The sequence below is a fragment of the Cygnus atratus genome, chromosome 28 (assembly GCF_013377495.2).
Source record: "Cygnus atratus isolate AKBS03 ecotype Queensland, Australia chromosome 28, CAtr_DNAZoo_HiC_assembly, whole genome shotgun sequence".
Taxonomy (NCBI): Eukaryota; Metazoa; Chordata; class Aves; order Anseriformes; family Anatidae; genus Cygnus; species Cygnus atratus.
The window spans coordinates 2,613,799-2,633,607 of NC_066389.1; the positions used below are offsets into that span (position 1 = coordinate 2,613,799).

Consider the following 19,809-nt stretch of genomic DNA (forward strand, 5'->3'; position numbering starts at 1 on the left):
AAAAATATTATGTATGTAGCTTTTTTCTTGATGCATCAGTTTTGCAGCTGATGGTTTCATGCTGTCATGAACTAATGTTTCAATTTTTTTTTTGTTGAGGTGGGGTGGAGGGATGGGATGGATTGGACTGCTCTGCACTTTCCATGCAACTTTACTACTTTTAGATCAAGTTTCTCACCTTTATTTTGGAGCTGGATGTCTGGTTCCCTGCACAGAGGCCCTTGATTCATTCAGGAACTGGCTGGGAAACTGCATTTTTCACTACGTGCTCTGAACAGCAGTGTTCACTCTTACATTCACAGTCTTAAAGAAAAATTCCTGCCATGTGGTGACGCTGTTGCCAAATCACAAAATGGAGGAGAGCAGGAGAAAAGGGATCAGAATTATTTAAAAATAATAATAATAATAAATCTTGGTTTTGTATCTGCTGGCTTCTTCAGCAGAAAAACTTGTGGCAAATCTTGCTCTCCTCAGGGTGTGTAGGGTCTGGAAGAACAGTTTGATTCCCCCTGTGATGGCAAGTTGTGCTTAAATTTCAACTGGATAATTTGTTCATTGTGGAGTTTGACTTGGAAGGAAACAGCATAACTGCAGTGGGGAAAGAATATGAATATTTCCTGGAAACCTGGTTTTGTTTTGGATGAAGTCTGCTGGGCATTTCTCCCTCCTCCCTGCATGTTGGTGAGACTCCCCTGTGGAATGGCATCCTCTTTGGTGTGGTGAAAGGAAGGGTTGTGGTGACTTTCAGGTCTCAGTGGTGAGGAGAGAACCTCCAAAAAGCAGGTTTTGGAGACTTACCTAGCAGATAATGTCCATATGGGGAAGGCTTTGAGTGAAACATTTGTGTTACTGTAAAGTAAAAATGAATTTCAGTATTTGCAAAGACCCAGAAAAGTTCCTCTTGGTAGTAGAGCAGAACTTTCCTTTTTTTTCCCTCCTGCCTTTGTTGGGAAAGGAAGACTTGAATTTTTGCTTCAAAATTACCTATGAAAAATGCAAACCTCCTATTACGGAGCTGGGAAACCTCCCTTGATCCATCCCCATCCTTTTTTTTTTTTTTTTTACCCAGGGAAACTCCTACCAGCAGTAACTGTGTTGGGTCCCTCTTTGCCTGCAGTGCCCCATTTGCATTGTGCCCCATGCTGGCTCTCTTGCCAGTTCCCTGGCTGTTAGGCTGCAGAGTTTCCTCAGGCTTAGAGGAGATCTATTTTGTGAAGTAGTATGGTGTTAACTGTGTAGTGTTAACTGTCCCAAGTGTTCGTACTTGAGCTCGTGGTGCGTGCTTGCAGGGCAAAGGGGGTCCGTGAAGGACCAGCGTTGAACCACACTGTCCTCGAGTGGTGAAGCTGTTCTGACCTGACCAGATGGAGAATGGATCAGCACTTTCCTGCCAAAAGAGAAGGAAAATTCTTGTTCCTACATAAATCAAGCCCTGTGTATTGGAGGGGAACTTGACCTTTTGTGAAGCTACAGCTCTGATACTTTCCAGACTGATTTCCAGCTGTTGAGCTCTGTCCCAGGGCAGCAGTGGGAGCTGAACTTGCTGCTGGTGCTTTGAACCCACCCCTGAACACATCAAGAGGTTGGGGGCTGCATGGAGAAAAAGCCAAAACTGTCAGGTCTGTATCTCCCCAGGCTGAGAGCATGTCTGTCCCTTCACTCCTGCCCATGGGCATCTAAGCTCTGGTGGGTGAAACTGCTGCAGACCCCTGGTTTCAGGTCCTGCCATGGACAATTCGAGCAGCTGGGGAAAATAGGTTGAGCAGCCAGCAAATGCCAAGCCTGTTGGGGAAAAAAATGCCAAGTCTGTTGGGAAATGTTGGCCTGGCTGTGGTGCTGGCAGCAGCTCAGGACCGAGAGTGGCATGGGGCTGGTTGGGTTTTGGCACCTGTGCCCTTCCTCATGCTGCTTGAGGGACAGAGCTGGGGAGGGCAGTGGGCACGGTGGGACAGCTGGGGGAGAGGTGTGTTCCATCATGTCCTGTTTTGATAATTGTATTATTTTTCAATGTGTGTGGGGGGTGTTTTGTCATACAATTGCTTGGGGCAGGTAGGAGCCAAATCTCCTCTCTGGGGGCTTGTTTTGGGCCCAGGGCTCTGTGTTGGTGCAGGGGTTGCAGATGATTATATGTAGCAGAGATTCTACAACAAGATATTTTCCCTTTTTTCAGAGCTCTGTGTTATTGCTGCCTCCTTGCTTGCCTCCCCTCTACCACCTCCAGCTTTCGCCCTGGGGCTGTGCCCCTGTCAGGGTTGCCCCAAATCCCCTTCCTGAGCCTAGCAGCAATGCCAGGCCAGTGCGGAGGGATTGGGCACCTACCTGCTGCCTTTCCCTGAGCTCTTCCCTTCCTTGCCCTCCCCCCTCTTTAATTGCTTGCAGATCGTGGTCTGGAACCCATTAGCAGCCCTTGTGATCTGCTGGCTCGTGTTGGAGCCTGGCTGTGGCCTGCGAGGATTGCCTTGCCCTTCCTGCGGCTGGGGAGAGTGCACCCCCTGCTATCCCCGTTAGCTGTCCTTGCCCCTGACCCATCTCCAGCCCCTGCCTGGCATAGGTTGGGGCAGGGGAGCGTGGCCCCAAGCTGTGCTGTGGCTGTGGGGTTGTGCTCCCCGGGTGGTTCGTGGCTCGATCACATGTGGACGAGTCAAGGCCCCGTGCTTGGGGCTGCCTGCGGGGAGGGGGGCGGGGGTGAATGCGTGGCAGAGCTCTGGTCTGATTCAGCCCCCACTTCTCAGCAGCTGGGGAGGGTGCACTTGGGGGTGGGGGCAGGGGCAATGGTGGAGGATGTGGGTCCCTCCCTCTGGGGACCCTGAGGGGAGCCTTGGGGGATGGGTGGCATGAACGCAATGCAGCCCCCATCCTCACAGTGCCTCTTGCTCCTAGCATGGCCCTGGGATGGTTCATCCCTGTTTGGGTGAAGATGTTCCTGTGGGGGCCTGCGGGGACAGGGGTGGTGAATGCAGGCATAGGGGATGGTGGTGTCACAGCAGGGCCCTCTGGAATGTGAATAAGGAGGGTTTTCTGACTCGTCCCCATGGGAGCCACATGATGGGGTGACAGTCACAGCAGAAAGCACCGTCTGGCCCTGCTTCCCCATGGCCGTGCTGCCTGGATGCTAGGCTGGGCCATGGGGCTGCAGCTCTCCCAGACCTGACCCCCCAGCGGGGGCTGGGTGTTCGGGGTGGCCCAAATCCTGCCCCAGCAGGAGGTCACGGGGAGAGCAGCCACAGGCAGATCTGGGGCCCTGTGCTGAGTGCTCCAGGCATTGCACAATGACCCCGAACTGCTCAGGCCTAATCCTGCTGTGCGATGCTGCTCCTGAAGCAAGCGGGTGCTCAGCCCTCCCTGGGGTGCTGGACTGGCTCAGGGGTCTCCGGCAGGACAGCAGGGTGCCCCTAAGAACAGATCCAGAGCTGCTGGTCCCCAGAGCTGCTGGTCCCCAGGCTGGGGCTGACTCAGCTCTGCCCCACAGCATCACGTGAAGCCAGGAGAGAGCTTTTGCCATACCCCCCCTTCTCCCCCCCCCGTTTCCTCCTTCTCTCCAACACTGTGCAGACCCAGGCGACTGCCAAAATTTTCCAGCTGCCTCCAACTTCCTCAATCCAGCGGCATAAAAGAGCTGTGGATGCGGCAGCTGCATCCCCAGTCCAGGCTGCAGCACGCTCCCACTGACAGCAGGGCAGAATGCTGGGGTAAGTGGGTGAGGGTCCCGCAGGTGGCCCAGGGCCTGTCAGGGTGCTGCTGGGACACTTGGGTGGCTCCTGCCCTCCAGGGAAAGGGAGCCCAGCAGGGATGGGTGGAAACGTTGCCCTACGTGGCAGCAACCTCAGGACCCTCCCTGTTAGGGATATGAAATGGGAAACAGGCACAGAGCAGGGAGTGGGGGTGGGGGCTGCACTCTTTGGCTGGTGGCCCCTGCTCTGCCCTGGGGGCCTGGCAAGAAAGAGGACTTGAGGGTCTTAATGGTTAAAGCAACCAGGGGGGCAGGGCTCCTGGTTTCCTCCAGTCTGCACCCCCAGACCCGGATTCCCTGGGGTCTGGGGAGCACTCGTAGAGCTGGAGGCTGTGGGGAAGGCTTCAGTGGGGTCATAATGGGAACCAGCTGCCCCTGCTCATGTGATGCCTGCATGCAGCCAGCACTGCCTGCAGCAGGGCCCTGGTCTGGAAAACAGGGCAGGCAGTGGGTCCTGGTCCCCCATGGCCTGACAGCAGCATAGCCTGAGGGTCCTGGTCCCCATGGGGATGGTGCTGGTCTCCCACCACTCCTTAACAGGGTGGTCGCAGGGTCCCAGTCCCCTACAGCCTGATGCTGCTGTGGCCACAGGGTTTGGGTCCCTTCCAGCACCATCACAGGGACTATTGCCTGGAACTGCGGTACACACAGGGTCCTGTCCTCCCCTTCCAGCACTGCCAGACTCAGGTGGCCTCTGTCCCCATCCCACAGTGTCTCTCTCTCTCCCAGGATGTGGTGGCCCACACTGCTGGTCCTGTTTGTCCCCATGGTGGTGGCCCAGCTGCACCCTGAGCAGGCGCTGGATATCCAGTGGGACCTGTGGAAGAAAACCTACCGCAAGCAGTACAATGGTGAGGTACGGCAGAGCCCCACAGGAGGGGACTGGACCCTGGAGGTTACTGGGGCTACGTGGGGAATGGGGTGACAGATCCTTAGGGAGGTGACATCTGCATGGGGTTGGGGTGTGAAGCAGTAGAGTGAGTTCCCACGGTGGCAGGGGGACATGGGCAGGACCTATTCATCCTGTGCTGTGTCCCAACACTGTCTCACCCCACGGCGCAGGCGGATGAGGTGGCACGGAGGCTGATCTGGGAGAAAAACCTCAAGTATATCAACACTCACAACCTGGAGCATACACTGGGTGTCCATACCTTTGAGCTGGCCATGAACCACCTGGGTGACATGGTGAGTCATTGAGGGGCCAGTGATGGGGTGGGGGAGAGGGGACAGTCAGAGCACCCTTGGGTGCTCTGCCCAGCAGCCCTACGGCTGCACCCACCTGCTTCGGCTCCTTCCCCAGACCAGCGAGGAGGTGGTGAGGACAATGACGGGCCTGAAGGTTCCCCAGAGCCGCCCACACCGCAATGAGACGCTCTACATCCCTGACTGGACTGACAGAGCCCCTGCTGCTGTGGACTGGAGGAGGAAGGGCTACGTGACTCCTGTCAAGAACCAGGTGAGTGGGGTGCCCCTGGGGGTGCTGGGGTGCCCAGAGTGCGTCAGCTCCCTGGCATTACCCATTGTGTCCCCATAGGGTCAGTGTGGCTCGTGTTGGGCCTTCAGCTCAGTGGGCGCGCTGGAGGGGCAGCTGAAGCGGAAGACGGGGAAGCTGCTCTCGCTCAGCCCTCAAAACCTGGTGGACTGCGTGGCCAACAACAATGGCTGCGGTGGTGGCTACATGACCAACGCCTTTGAATATGTCCGGCAGAACCGCGGCATAGACTCGGAGGATGCCTACCCCTACATTGGCCAGGTCAGGGTCTGGGAGGCTGGGTTGGGTCACCCCCACCCCTCCAGGCTGCCCTCCCCATCCCCTTCTCACCTGGCCCCTGCTGGTTCTATGCAGGATGAGAGCTGCATGTACAGCCCCACTGGAAAGGCAGCCAAGTGCCGTGGCTATCGGGAAATTCCTGAAGGCAATGAGAAAGCTTTGAAGAGGGCTGTGGCCAGGATTGGACCTGTCTCTGTGGGCATCGACGCCAGCCTGCCCTCCTTCCAGTTCTACAGCCGGGGTGAGAGTCAGGGGGGAACCCCTACTCTGTTGGGGGCCAGATCATTATCAGCCTGGGGAAACTGAGGCACAGCCAGGTGGTTTGTCCCAAGTGTGATCATCGGTCCTGTCCCCTAGGTGTGTATTATGATGAGAGTTGTAATGCTGAAAACATCAACCATGCAGTGCTAGCGGTGGGCTATGGCACGCAGAAGGGCACCAAGCACTGGATCATCAAGAACAGGTATGATGGGACAGATTTTCTGGGTCAGGGTTTGCCTAGTCTTTGCTGGTGGCTCAGGCTGTTCCTTCTTGTGCTGCAGCTGGGGCGAGGAGTGGGGCAACAAAGGCTACGTGCTCCTGGCACGCAATATGAACAACGCCTGTGGCATCGCCAATCTTGCCAGCTTCCCCAAGATGTGAGAGCTCCCGGCCTGCTCCCTTCCTGTGCCCATCAGGCTGCCCTGCCCTGCTTCTGTCTTCAGACTCACACCTTTCGTTCTCGGTCTCCAAAGCTGCTGTCGCTCCAGGGGCATTGCTGCTTCCCCATGAGAAATCTCACCCAGGTGAGGGGCAAGTCCCCAGCCACAGAGAAACGCTGCCATCAGCTCACCCCAGGCCCCATCAGCATGATGTGTGCCCGATGCCACCTTCCCGGAGCAGTGGATGCTTGGGGCCAGGCTTGGTCAGCTCCAGGGAGGCTGATCTGTCTGGAGACGATTGTGCAAACTGGCTTGGTGCTGGTCTCTGCCTCTGGGAACCAGACATGGACCTCCCTGTGCCGAGGGTGTGGATCTGGCCCTCCTGCCCATCTCCCCCTGCATCCCAGGGGGCTGTGGAAAATATGATTATATTTTTAAAATAAACACTGTTGGGAATAAAGCTCAGTCTGATTTGCTCTGTGCTGCCTTGGCACAGTGGTGAGAAGGGGCTGCTGGGGGGGGGGGGCGGCCTTCCCTCCTGGAGTGGTTGGGGTTGGAGCTGGCTGGCATGAAGCAGGACAGAAGGGGCTGCTGCCACCAAGGGGACCATGAAATGCTGGTGGCCTTAGAACAAGAAAAAGCAGTGCCTGGTTCCTCTGTTGGCTGGAGATAGGAAAGATCTCTCTTTTTGCAGGACTCCTGCAGCAGGCTGAAGAAATGGGGGGAGACCAAAGGAGCGGAAGGAAAGCAGAATTAGAAATAAGCAGCTGGTGCAGGCTGCAGCGCCTTGGCTTCAGGGCAAACGTCCATGCCAGGACTGGGTGGTGTTTTGCAGCCCAAACCCCACATCCCCCCCCCCCCCCGCCCCAAATGAAACCCAAGTTCTCCTTTTAATGAAACAAATTGCGAAAATGGCTGCAGCAAAGCTCATGGTGAGCCCTAACAGGATGGCAAGGTGATATTTGCTTTAGAAACTTACACAAAAAATAGAAATTTAAAAATGAGCTTTTTTTCTTGTTTTTATGGTATGCTCCTCTGATGTACAAAGCAAACCTCAGCATATGGTGAATGCAGGTGTGCTGCTTTCCGCCCAGACCAGCAGGGAAGTGGCTGCTCTGCTAACTGGGCTGAAAGTCCCTTGTGGGCACAACCAGGCATAGTGTCTGAACCTCACCAGGTCTCTTGCAGGGATGTTGTGCAGTATCTCGTGCGTTTTCCCCTTTCCTGCCTTAGCCAGGATGGTGTGTGTTGCTTATGACCTAGTGGCGTGGGCAGCTCCTGCTCCAGGTATGTCAAGCTGATCAAGCTGTGCTGCAGGACACCAGTGCCAGTGTAGGGACAGGTCCCTGCCTGCATGGGTGCCAGCCAGCCCACCTTCCTCCTGCACCAAGTGGGTGCATCTTCCAGGGAAGCACAACAAAGGGCTGTGCTTCCCTTCTCACAGCCTGTCTTTACTGAATGTAAATTTTTGCAGCTTTGACTTTCACTTGCGTTTAACTTATGTTGCCTTCATTCCTGGTGACAGGCATCAGTGGCATCAGTAATGCCCCTGGAGAGTGAATGTAATTCCTTTTGGGGCAGGTGAGTGCGCAGCTGCTCTGGGCAGCTCTCTGACCTCCTTATACCATCCTGCTGAACTAAAACAGCTTTAAAGTGCATGGCAGCTTTCTTTAGGTGTGTTTAAGGGCCCAACTCCATTGCAAAAGCATTGTGATGGGCCCTTGATTAAGACCTATAAACCACAATGGACATACTTCAGTGAAAATGCTTCTGTGTAGCTCATTCTGGAGCCATAGCATGAGGGATCGCTGTAGCTGGACTGCTTCTTGTCTGAAAGTACCTGTCGGTGCATCTCTGGATGTTTTTTCACTGTTTAAAATGTGGAAGAAGAAAACTACAAAAAAAAAAGTACTGAAATGCAACAGTCCTGCTCATATAGCTGCATCTCTAGAAAAACTTGTGATGTCAGCAAAGCTACGTTCAGCAACTGAAAACAAACAAACAATGTGGGTAGTTCTCTAAACAGCACTCCCTTGCTCTCATGTCAGAGCTGGGCTAAAAAAAGCACTGGCTTCCTCCTGTAGGTCTCATTTCTGGCCTTGGTAGGCCTTTTTCAAAATACATATTTTTAGAATGCAAAAAACAATTCATGTACCTTTGCCTGGTATTTTCCTGGTGGCTTTGGCACACTCCAGTGTGTAGGGAAAAAAAAAAAAAATCATTTCCCTCTGCTTCCCCCACCAAGAAGAGTTAGGGGCAGCAACATCTGGCAGTGAGAAGATGGTAGTCAGAAGGTTCAGCCTCCCTTTTTGCCAGAAGATGCAAGTTTGGCAAAACCTGTGACTGTTGGGGAGGGAATATGAGCTGGGTTGTAGCAGAGATTAGGTTCAGTATTAACAACAACAATAAAAACCCAGTGGTAGCGATGGAGGGCTGGCACGGGAAAGAAGCAGTTACTTCCTGTTGTCTAATTTTATTTTTTCCTTCTTCCAAAAGTTCAGGTGTGTGTTTTGGCAGTGAGGGCTACATCGGATTGGTGAGGAACTGTGGGATCTGTTGTGGGGTTGCTAGCTATGGAACCTGTCCCCAGATTTAGATGGGTCTCCAGCTCTGGGACGAGCTCTTGAGATGCCACTGCTCACCCTGCAGATCAAGCACGTGTGGATCTAGCGCTAGCCTTACCGTTCTTAGGAACCCAGTTGTATTTCTGCAGATGAGCAGCGGAAATTGTGAGCGATCGCAGTTGGTTTGCCCTAGTGTCTCATCAAGTATGACCATTTCATTCATTCTCCCCAGAAACATCCACCAGTAAGGGGAAATCTTTTGGGAATTACTTAAAGTATTTAGGTGGAGGGCTCTCTGTCATTGCTCTCTCGCAATCTCCAGCAGATGCAGCTGTCTTTCAGAAAATGACTCAGCTGAATCTTAAAGCTCCTGTGATGCTGTGCTGCTTCCTCCTCCTCTCGCAGAAGATGGTTTCTTGCAGCCATTTTATCTCCCATGGTGCAGAGGAATGTGCCCTCCTGCCTAGCTCTCCTCTAGGGGGGGGGTCTGGTGAAGCTCCAAGCTGAAGCCCTGCTTCCAGGACACTCACTGCTGTGTTTCCAGACCGATTGTGCTGCCTGCAACTTAATGTGCATTAAATGCAGTTTTCTCTGCAGTGCAGCAGGGACCGGCCACAGATACATCAGGTTCAGCTCTGGAATGTGGCCATGTTTAAACCACATCTTCTGGTCTGAGAAGAAGGAGGAAAAAAAAAAAAGGCGATTGATTGTTGTTGTTGTTCCTTGCTTTGGTTGAGCTGATGTATGGCCTGGGCACAGCACAGCAGGGCAGCTCCTAGCTTGTGGAAATGCAAAAAGCCCCTTGAGGGGGTGTGGGCAGGGTACAACCGTCCCTGTCGTCCCCCCCCCCCCCCCCCCCCCCATAAACCGTGGTGCAGCTCTGCACCGACATTTGGGTGCTGGGGTCAGACCCTTCACTTGGCTGCAATCCTCTGTCAGGAGTGGAGGGGCTGGGTCAGGCGCCACGGGCACAGTCTCAGCTAAGTGAAAATGAAATCAGAGCATTTCCTCATTTCTCAGCTCATGTGATTTGATCAGCGAGTCGCAGCTGCAGTCACTGGATGTGTGAGCCCCTGCACGTCCCAGCCGTGGGGTGACAGTGGGGACACTGGACGGGCCCCTGGTATCCCTCCACTGGTGCCTGCGCTCCCTGAGCTGGCAGAAGGCTGCCCAGGTACGTGGGTTGCATTGGTGTCTTACAACTCTGGGAGAACTGAGTATTGGGAGAACTGAGCATTGAGGAAGTAAAACTGAAGAAATGTTTGTACATGGGGCTTTGCCTCCATCTCATCTCTTCCAAGCACCCCTCTGCAGGTGTTTTAATTGCAGCAGCCCCTCTTTGAGAGCTGGCAGATATCAGTTGCATGAAAATAGTTGTTTTGTTTTGTTTTTAGGTGCTGTAAAACACAGGTTTGTGAAAGCAGCTGCCTGGCTAGGGGATGGGTAGGGTTTCTCAGGGTGGAAGCACCAGCTGATGCATGTCTGGATATGTCCCTGCCTGCTGGTGTGCGTATGGGCACGGGTTGTGTCCAGCTTTCCCCAAGGGCACTTTGAGGCCTGGTGGGATTCCTCTTCCCAGCTCGCAGGGTGGCAGGTGCAGGGCTGTGGGTAGGATGGGGCAGTCGGCATCACCTAGTGTGGAAACCCTGCCAGGGGCACGCTGGAGAGCCCGGTGATGACACCTTGACCTGCTCTGCCTCCCTTACCAAACCGGCTTTGTTACACAGCGGTCAAGCACGGCCCCGCTCCAGCTCTGAGCCCGTGGCTCCCAGTGCGTGTGCGGCATTGCACCAGCTCCCTGGACCCGGCTGTGCAAGATGGAGCTGCTCGCGTACGTTGCCTTCCTGGCCGTGCTGGCAGCAGTGCTGGGACAGCCTGACCCCACGCTGGACTGGCACTGGCAGCTCTGGAAGAAAGCCCATGGTAAAGAGTACCGTCATCAGGTAGGGATAGTGTGGGGGATACGGTTTGTTGGGGGGGGGGGCAGCAACCTTCCAGGGGAGGGGCAAAATAGCTTTGGGGGGCCTCTGCTGCCCACCACAGCACTGCCGGGTTGGGTTTGGTTTCAGAAAGAGGAAGGGGAGCGACGCGTGACGTGGGAGAGGAACCTGCGCCTCGTGACACTGCACAACCTGGAGCACTCCCTGGGGCTGCACTCCTATCAGCTGGGCATGAATCACCTGGCTGACATGGTGGGTGACACCCCAAGGTGGTCAGCCGCTTCGCATGTTACCTGGGGGGGACACGGACAGATGGATAAACAGGATGTATAAGTGGGTTGGGGTAGAGAAGCTCCTGACAGCCCTTCTTGGTCCATCCTCTCCTTGTGGCCTCCAGTAGGCACGGCCCCGACGCTGCCACTTTCAGCCTGCCTGCGTGAGGCAATCAGGTGTGAGGAAATCTCCCCATTACTATAGTGTTTGTGGTGTGTGAACTTGGTCCTGGTCATTATGTGTATGTGCAAATTGTACCCCTTCCATACCCCAAGACTGTAGTGTTGGTTAATGAGACATACTGGCTTCTAGGGATTTCTGGGGCTGGAGTCAAGTTTTGTATTTTCTTTTTCTTGCCCTTGCCAATGAGCAGCTAGAACTCAAACGTAAAATAAATAAAAAGCCAGGGATCTCCCCAAAATCTCTAACTCCTTCAGCTTGAGGGAAACCCATTGCCACCTCCCATGTGCCCCATGTAAGCCTTATCAGACGTAGGGGCATCATGAACTGGTGCTTCTACCCCCAGACCAGTGAGGAAGTGTCTGCTCTGCTGACTGGGCTGAAAGTTCTCCACGGACACAACCGGACCTCCACGTACCAACCGCAGGCCAGGCGGCAGCATCCCAGACACCATGGACTGGCGGGAGAAGGGCTGTGTCACGGAGGTGAAGAACCAGGTGCGAAGCTCTCCCCATCCTGGTCTGTGCTGGGGCAGCATGGAACGGCGTCTGAGCATCACTGGGGCTTTTATAGGGTGCCTGCGGGTCATGCTGGGCCTTCAGTGCTGTGGGAGCCCTTGAAGCCCAAGTGAAGCTGAAAACGGGGAAGTTGGTGTCCCTGAGTGCACAGAACCTGGTTGACTGCTCCATGATGTATGGGAACAAGGGCTGCAGTGGAGGTTTTATGACCAGGGCTTTCCAGTACATCATAGACAACGATGGGATTGACTCGGATGAATCCTACCCATACATGGCTCAGGTAGGCATCATACCAAAACAGTATGTGAAATCCTCAGAGAAATACCTGGGTGTTAAAAGGAGCGAGGAAGCAATGTGGTAATTTGTTTTGCTCTCTTGCGTAGCTGCCCCCTCCCTCCTCCAATGTTGGTTTCCCTCTGTCTTGGTTTTCACCAGTCTCCTGTGCAGTCATAGACTTTGCAGATGATTCTTTCAATCCTGGGAATCCTGGGGAAGAGTACTTCAGCTTTTTTTTTTTTTTTTTTTCCCTCATGGGTGAATGAAGTCTTGGAGCCAGAATTTCTACAGGTTCATTTCTGTCCTACATAAATTATGAGGCATCACAACACATGGAAGAGAAAAATGGGACAGCGCTCCTGGGCCCTGTTCTGAGCGCTCTGTATTATTCCATCTTCTGTAGTTTAAAAATGGGATATTCGTATTTCTACCATTTCAGCAGGCAGAGGTTTCCAGTGAACTACATTTGGACAGTTTTTTGAAAAGCCACCTGTAACAGATGCTGTGTAAGTACTGCAGCATGCTGTTCCTGATGTTGTTTCACATTGTTGAGCCATGAGCAAATAAATATCCTCCTGCTAAGTGTCTTGATGGCCAGAGACAAAAAAAAAAAAAAAAAAAGAGATGCCCTGGTGTCTTGAAAACATGGCATGTGATAGAAGGTCAAAGGAACAGCTTCTTAGTTCAAGGAGGAAAAATGAAATACAAGTCTTAAAACATGCATAAGGCAGCTACAGGGATGAAAGATGCTGTTATCTGCGTCTAGAGAGAGAATGAGGAGCCACAGGCTTAATTTACAATAGAGGAGATTTAGGTTAAATGTGAGGTTAATCTTCTGATGGGAAGGGTGAGGAAGCAATGACAGTTGCTCTAGCAAAACGGTAGAAGTATTATCACTGGAGGTTTATAGAAAAAAAAGGCAGAGAATACTATTAAATTGGTTTAGCTGCTCTTGCTGTGGGGAAGTGAGATGGACAACACAACCTCTTCAGGTCCCTTCTGCCATCCACTCTGTAATTCTGTGTACAGAAAAATGGTGGTCAAAGAAAAGCGAATAATAGGGTAGCATAAAGTAAAAGGGGGCTGGCAGAAAACATGTGCCTGAAAGACTTAAGATGCTCCTGGTAGATTCCACATGTTCCTCTTCTTAACTCCTGCTTGTATCTACCAGAACGGGACATGTCAATATAACATTTCCACACGAGCTGCCACTTGCTCCAAGTACGTTGAGCTCCCATATGCTGATGAAGCAGCCCTGAAAGATGCTGTAGCCAATATTGGACCAGTCTCTGTTGCCATCGACGCAACCCAGCCCACGTTCTTCTTGTACAAGTCAGGTACGTCCTTTTTACCCTGGAGGCCACCCAGATCTGTGGCCATGTTTTGTCTTCTGTGTCGTCTCTACCTGTAAAGCTTATGAAACTTAAATATAGGTTGAATTTGGCAAGTCAGGCCTTAGTTCCTACATGAGGCACCAATATGACAAAACCGAAGACAGTAGCATTAGCTGCCATCAGCCTCTAGCACAGACACTGTTGAATTTAGGCCTGCTTTGCTGATGGGGTCCGGTGGGCTGATGGCATGCTTTCTTCAAACTCTGTTGCTTTGCAGGTGTGTATGATGACCCACGGTGCACACAGGAGGTGAATCATGGAGTACTCGTGATTGGTTATGGCACCCTAAATGAAAAGGATTACTGGCTTGTGAAAAACAGGTAAAGGCACTGCAGTAAGTCACCAAACTCTACATGCTCACTATCTACGGTGGTAGGCTTCTCATAGGTCATCTCCCTTTGTTCACACTGGCAGCCTCAGACTACAGATTTTATAACAACTGATATTTATATAGATTAGAGGAAGGTCAGTTGGATGCCTATGTGATGGGAGTTGTTATAGAGTTGAACACCGATATTGGGCCTTAAACTGTTCTCTAGGGATTCATGCTTAACCACATCAAAGAAATCTTTATGTCCTCCTAGCAATGTGAAGGAACTTGAAGGATGTATAAGTATTTTAAATGCATTTAAAGTTCCCTTTATGTTGATGTGTTCCGTTGAAACTTAATCTGGAATTTGAAGTTCCATGAAGCAGTTGATCAGAACACTTCATCACAGGCACAAGGAAGTCTGAATGGTTTTATTCCGTCACTTGCCTGTAAAAAGCTCTGTGACAGAGACCTCAAAAACATTGGAATGTTGATAAAGCTGCTGCTTTACAGAAAAAGGATTTTTTTTTCTGATGTCTAATAGATTGTTTCTTCTCCCAAAAGTTGGGGTGTGCGTTTTGGTGACGATGGCTATATCCGCATGTCAAGAAACCATGCAAACCACTGCGGGATTGCCAGTTATGCCTCTTACCCACAAATATAGAAGGACCTTGTGCTTTGGAGAGGACTCCTGTGGCTTCAGTTAAACTGCTGATGCTATGCTTGCATGAATCTACTGACTTCAGGAACCATTTTCTGTCTGTATGGGCAAAATCCTTCTGTTAGGTCAGCTTGTGCTACAGACTGAGAGGGGGTCCTTTTTGTGGATCTGGTGGGAGGATTTTGGAGTATGATTTACAGACACCAAGTGACTTCTTTTTGGGGGAAAAAAAGTATTTTTTCAGAGTTAAATTGTGATACCTACAGTTATAATGTAGATCTTGTTTTCCTCTCTCCAGTTCAGCACTGAGTACTACTGTCATGACATGGATATGATTTTAGCTTTGTGTGATGATGTCAATGAGATTGCAGGCTTTGTTTGAAAAATAAAAGATTGGTTTCACCATCCCAAAATCCTACATATTGTATATGGAGGCACAAATATGTGCCAGAAGGAACTTCATCTATGCAGGCTCTAGCTAGCACCTTCTTTTCTGGTGCTGCTAAAGCTCCGTTTTCCTACAGCTGAGCCAGGTGATGCTTGAATTTGCCCACTTGCTGTCTTTGGCAGCAATGCCATAATTTGCTTGTCCTTGGTTTGGCAGATTAACAACACTTTCTGTTTAAAAGTCAAAAACAAAACAAAAATAGCAGGACAGAGTCATTTCCTTGGGAAATGGATGGTATTTCCAGGGCTTCACCAAGAGGAAAATCTCTCCACATGATGTCTGTGATTTGGGAGTGGAGGATGGGGACCACTGCCAAAGGCATGGAGAGAGGAAAGCAGCTGCTATCGGTGGTTTTGTATTGATGTGAATTTTTGTGATAATGATACTGAAATATAAATGCTGGCACTTCAGTTGCCACTGCACCCACATGACACAACCTGTGCTCAAACACAGCATTCATTTTGACCAGAGACGACAAAAAAAAATGTTCTGAAGAAAAAAGTTCGTCCTGTTAAAAGTTTTAGTTGAGACTGAAACTTCACTCAACCCTTTTTAGATTTATATATTCACTATAGGCCTACATGTTGTCTTTAAACAATTTTTTTTTTTTTTCAGTGAAAAACTTCTGTTGTGAATCGTTTTTACATTTATTTGGGCTAAAGAGTTTAGAGAGGAAATGTATTGCTTTAACTCATATGTGTAGGTTAAGTAAAAAGACAGCTTAAATGCTGAACTCACAGCCCAAGTACATTTGGGAACCAGTGCAAAGGAACCAATAATAGATATGAAATTTAACAAGAGCAAGTGACAGATTCTGCACCTTGGACAGGACAACCCTGGCTATATGTACAGATGGGGGATGAGAAGCTGGAGAGCAGCCCCGCAGAAATGAAGCTTGTTAAACTTCGTATGGTTAGTGATTGCCCAGCCCTCTAATTTTTCAGGATGTCTCCGCAAGGCCTCTCTATGCTCAAGGGTGTCAAGAGCTCCTCCCAATTTAGTGTCATCTGCAAACTTAGTATACATTGGATATATGCTGGAAATATAACACTGCGCAAAGGAACCAGTCCAGGAGGGTTCTAGACTGTGTGGAAGATAGCTTCCTGACACAGCTGGTATGAGAGCCTACTGGGGAGGTGCCCCACTAGACCTGCTCTTCACTAACAGAGAAGGACTGGTGGGAGATGTGAAAGTTGGGGATTGTCTTGGGCAGAGTGACCATGAAATTGTAGTTTTCTATTCTTGGTGACGTCAGAAGGGTAACTAGCAAAACTCCTGTCTTGAACTTCTGGAGGGCGGACTTGGACCCGGTTCAGGACACTTATTGCAGGGGTGTCCCTTGGGAGTCACTCCTGAAGGACAAAGGGGTCCAGGAAACCTGGACCCTCCTCAAGACGGAAATCTTCAAGGTACAGGAGCAGGCTGTTCCTGAGTCCCATAAGGTGAGCCAGAGGGGAAGACCGCTGTGGATGAACCGGGAACTTTTGTTGAGACTCCAGGAGAAAAAGAATCTACATCCTCTGGATATTAGGAAAAACTAACTTACTGAAAGGGGTGTCAGGCGTTGGAATGGGCTGCCCAGGGAAGTGTCTGAGTCACCATTCCTGGAGGCATTTAAAAGCCATTTAGATGTAGGACCTTAGTGATACGGTTTAGTGGCGGACTTGTGTTAGGTCAGAGGTTGGACTAGGTAATCTTGGAGGTCTCTTCCAATGTAAATGAGTCTGTGAAATGAAACAACTCTCAGCACTCACAGGATCACCTGGGGCGAGTCATCATTGTGCCACCACCTCCTCCAGAGGAAAAGCACAAATCCATGCCCGACACAAAGACACAGTGAAATTTGTTTTATAACTGAAGAGAAATATTACTCTTGAGCTTGGGGCTGCCAGGAAAGCTGGTGCAAACTACCAGCCCTGCAGGGACAGAAGAATGAACCTGGCAAAGTGACTTCCGCTTCCCCCGTGTTTCCATTGCTTTTATTCTTCGTTTTACTGATGGAATAGTGTACTGATTTAGTCTCCTGTCTGCCCACCCTTTAGCTGCATCTTAAGCCAGCCAGGCACTTCCAGAACCTCCCAGTAAAAGAAAAGCAGGCTTCTTTCATGGTGTGATTTATTACAAAAACCTCACTACCTCAACCCTCACCAGAGCAACAAGAGCAAGAAGGAAAAAAAAAAACAAAACATCAACTCCTCACTGAAATACAAGGGGGCTTCCCGTGCCCCACCCCAAGAAGCAGCTCTAACAAGCCTCTGTCAAAAGGAGGTCTATTATCATCATTAGCCAGAGCTCCTTTCCACAGCTGTTCTGGCAAGTTGAGCAGCACCTGGAAAAGATGGACACTAAGATTTACAAGGTTCAAGAGGGCTGCAGCAGGCAAAGATCCACTTGGTTGAAGGGAGTCAGGAAGGCAACACAGAGGCCAGAAACGCTGCAGAGCTGCACACCCACAAACAAACTTCTCTAGGTGTTAAATGATGTCACAGCTGCACTGGCACTAAATCTGCAACAAAGCAAGGTGTCTCTACTCCAAATACACAGAGAAGGGGGTTTGGCTGGGCAGTTTTGGGATTTGGTGTTGGGGTTTGCTTTTTTTTTTTTATTAGAGGTAGACAACACATCACTGCCACTGAAGCGATTGGTGACTCCCTCTTGCAGACAGGGCTGAAGCCCAGGCAGTGCTCTGCAGGAGTGACTGTTGCTGATCCAACTACACCCACTGTTCTGTGTGGGTTGATGTTTGCTCTCTCCTAAGCTCTGGGGTGATGGTTAGATTTAGCTTTGCTCAGTTCTTTTTGGTCTTGGGGGTGTCGTACTTTCTCTTGCTCGAGTACCACAGCAGCAGCGGGATCCCAATGGAGGGCAGAGTCATCACACCAAAAGCTGCCCAGTCCAGCTGAAGGGAGAAACAGTTATAAGTCAAAACAAATCATGCATAGCTGAGTCTTATAACCATGACGTCCTTTCAGATCTTCCACCCTCAAGGCTCCAAGGCCAAATCCTACAGAGCCAGCTCCTTTAGGTAGCTGGGATGAAGCCTCTTCTCCAGATCTGTGATACTCTTCTGGACAACTGATACAGATTAATTGCAATCCATGCTGGAGGTTTCCAGGTGACTGTAGTGCAAACCAAACACACCACAACCTGGCACTGCATTGGGCTGCAAGGTAACTGCAATTCAATTGCCAATTGAAAGATACTTACAAAGTGAGGGGAGAACCTCCTGTCGAATTCACGCTGAGCCAAGATTCCTCCTTGCCCAGGAGCACTTGTGAAACCAACCTGAAAAAGGCAGAGGGGGAACAGTATTTGCCACCTTTCCACCTTGCAGCAGAGCACGTGCAGTATAAGAGAGTAGGCAAATGCGTCATCCCTAACAACCACCTCAAAGAACACAGTCAGGCATATCTGTTGTTCAATTTGTGTGAGGATCCTATGAAGGGTCAAGCCACTCACCACAACCTGTCCACCCTCCTGTGCCAGATACGTGATGGTAGCAGAGGTGAAATTGAAATATCCAGCTTTGAGAGGCCGCAGAACCACAGTGTGGGACACATTGCTTGCTCTGAGAGATGGAAGTTACAGAAAATAGTTTCATTTCATCAAAGGAAAGAACATGAGGAAATAGGTAAAAGAAGAGTCCTCTGTAGTTACAGACAGCAGACCCATCTGACACTGATCCAGCCAACTCCTTTTCCCCAGACAGATGAATTGCATGGTGATTTTGCCCTGTTTGCAAGTAACTTATTTTAAAAGGCAACAAAACCACAAAATCTAGCACCCTCAAGAACAGAAGTTTGCGTTCAGCACCTTGCCCAGGGTTTGATATGGTGTAATTTCAGTGACGCTGCAGACAGACAAGTGAACTACAGGATTCTTAGGGGTAAAACTGAGTGTTGGAGAAAAGATTTCAAAACATGAAAGGATACGGAGCAATCCTGTCCCACTTGACATTGAGCATCCCAGAGACAATGCCAAAATCCTCCGGAGGAAAAGAATCATCCGACAGCTCCACATCTAAAGCAGCACTAAAATGCAACAACAACAAAAAAAAAAAAAAACAAAAAGGGGGATGAGAAGCAAGTCAGACTTGGCATTCTGTTCACTGGAGGCTGCACCAAAGAGGAATGACAGTCCAATATTGACAACTCCACTGTTGGCAGAACTGATTTTTTGAAACAGAAAGGCACAAATAGAAGATGGGGAGGATGGTCAAGGTGTATTACAGGGAGACTACAGAAAGAGGAAGGCAAAACTGAGAAGCTGCAAAAAGACAGGGATGCAGAAATGAAAAAGCTCACAAAGACAAGAAAGGGATTCTGTGTTTATGGGTAACAGAGTATCACAAGCTGCCATGAGAGTAACTGTGCCATGTTGGACAGAGAGCTAAAGCAGCCACAAGGTGAAAGCAAGGACAAGAGGACAGGAAGGAAAAAAGCAAATTCCAGGGTCCAACCTTCAAGAAGTGTGATGAGCGCTCACAGCTGGGGGAGCAAAGATAACAGCACATTATGAAGCCTAGAAACAGTCATGAATCCTGAAGGCACATACACACAAGATTTGTTCCTGGTCAGTATTAGAAACCCAGAGAAGGCCTACCTAGAACCAACATTGTAGATGTTGTACTGCAGCGTCAAGTCTCTCCCCTCCACAGCATATCTGTTTAATAGAGATTTCGGAGGCCAGGAGCCTAGCACCTTCTTCACAGTGGGCCACATAGAACAGGGCAAACACAGCAAGAATTGGGAGCTTCATCTAGAAATAAAAGAAAATGGAACGTCATTCATAATTTCACTGCAAAAAGAACACAAACGGAACAACTAAGCAAGACAACACATTCATGTGTAGTAAGACATGAGCAGCTGTATACTTCACAGCAATATCGTAAAAGGATGTCACAGGGCAGGGAGAAATGACCTTAGCTCCACACAGCTCTGCAATTGCCTCTGAAATATCTGTATACTTCTCTGCAAGAATGCGAGTAACGACACAGCAGTGGCCTAGACTGGCACGCATTGCAGCAAAGGTGGCAGTTTTCTCCCTTCTCAAAGCCCCAGCAGGTATTGTTCCTGCTTGTTAACTGGGAAAGATCTCAGATCA

General features: G+C 50.3%; 3 protein-coding genes across 3 annotated transcripts; 2 read left to right on the forward strand and 1 right to left on the reverse strand.

Annotated features, from left to right (window-relative positions):
* Positions 1-3,003: 3,003 nt before the first annotated feature.
* Positions 3,004-6,602, forward strand: CTSK (cathepsin K). Its single transcript, XM_035570660.2, has 8 exons — positions 3,004-3,689; positions 4,460-4,586; positions 4,793-4,915; positions 5,031-5,186; positions 5,265-5,483; positions 5,577-5,742; positions 5,859-5,964; positions 6,044-6,602. The coding sequence occupies exons 1-8, from the start codon at positions 3,682-3,684 to the stop codon at positions 6,141-6,143; spliced, it is 1,005 nt and encodes a 334-aa protein (XP_035426553.1). The 5' UTR covers positions 3,004-3,681; the 3' UTR covers positions 6,144-6,602.
* A 3,110-nt stretch (positions 6,603-9,712) lies between these two features.
* CTSS (cathepsin S) lies at positions 9,713-14,671 on the forward strand. Its single transcript, XM_035570721.2, is given in 9 exon segments — positions 9,713-9,880; positions 10,434-10,649; positions 10,776-10,898; positions 11,446-11,517; positions 11,519-11,596; positions 11,673-11,897; positions 13,065-13,230; positions 13,505-13,607; positions 14,162-14,671. Coding segments are annotated over 8 exon segments (993 nt in total). The 5' UTR covers positions 9,713-9,880; positions 10,434-10,523; the 3' UTR covers positions 14,262-14,671.
* Positions 14,672-16,804: 2,133 nt separating this feature from the next.
* SSR2 (signal sequence receptor subunit 2) lies at positions 16,805-19,464 on the reverse strand. The gene is given in 6 exon segments (XM_035570720.1): positions 16,805-17,605; positions 17,914-17,991; positions 18,166-18,274; positions 18,639-18,737; positions 19,309-19,385; positions 19,387-19,464. Coding segments are annotated over 6 exon segments (552 nt in total). The 3' UTR covers positions 16,805-17,494.
* Between the last annotated feature and the right edge of the window lie 345 nt (positions 19,465-19,809).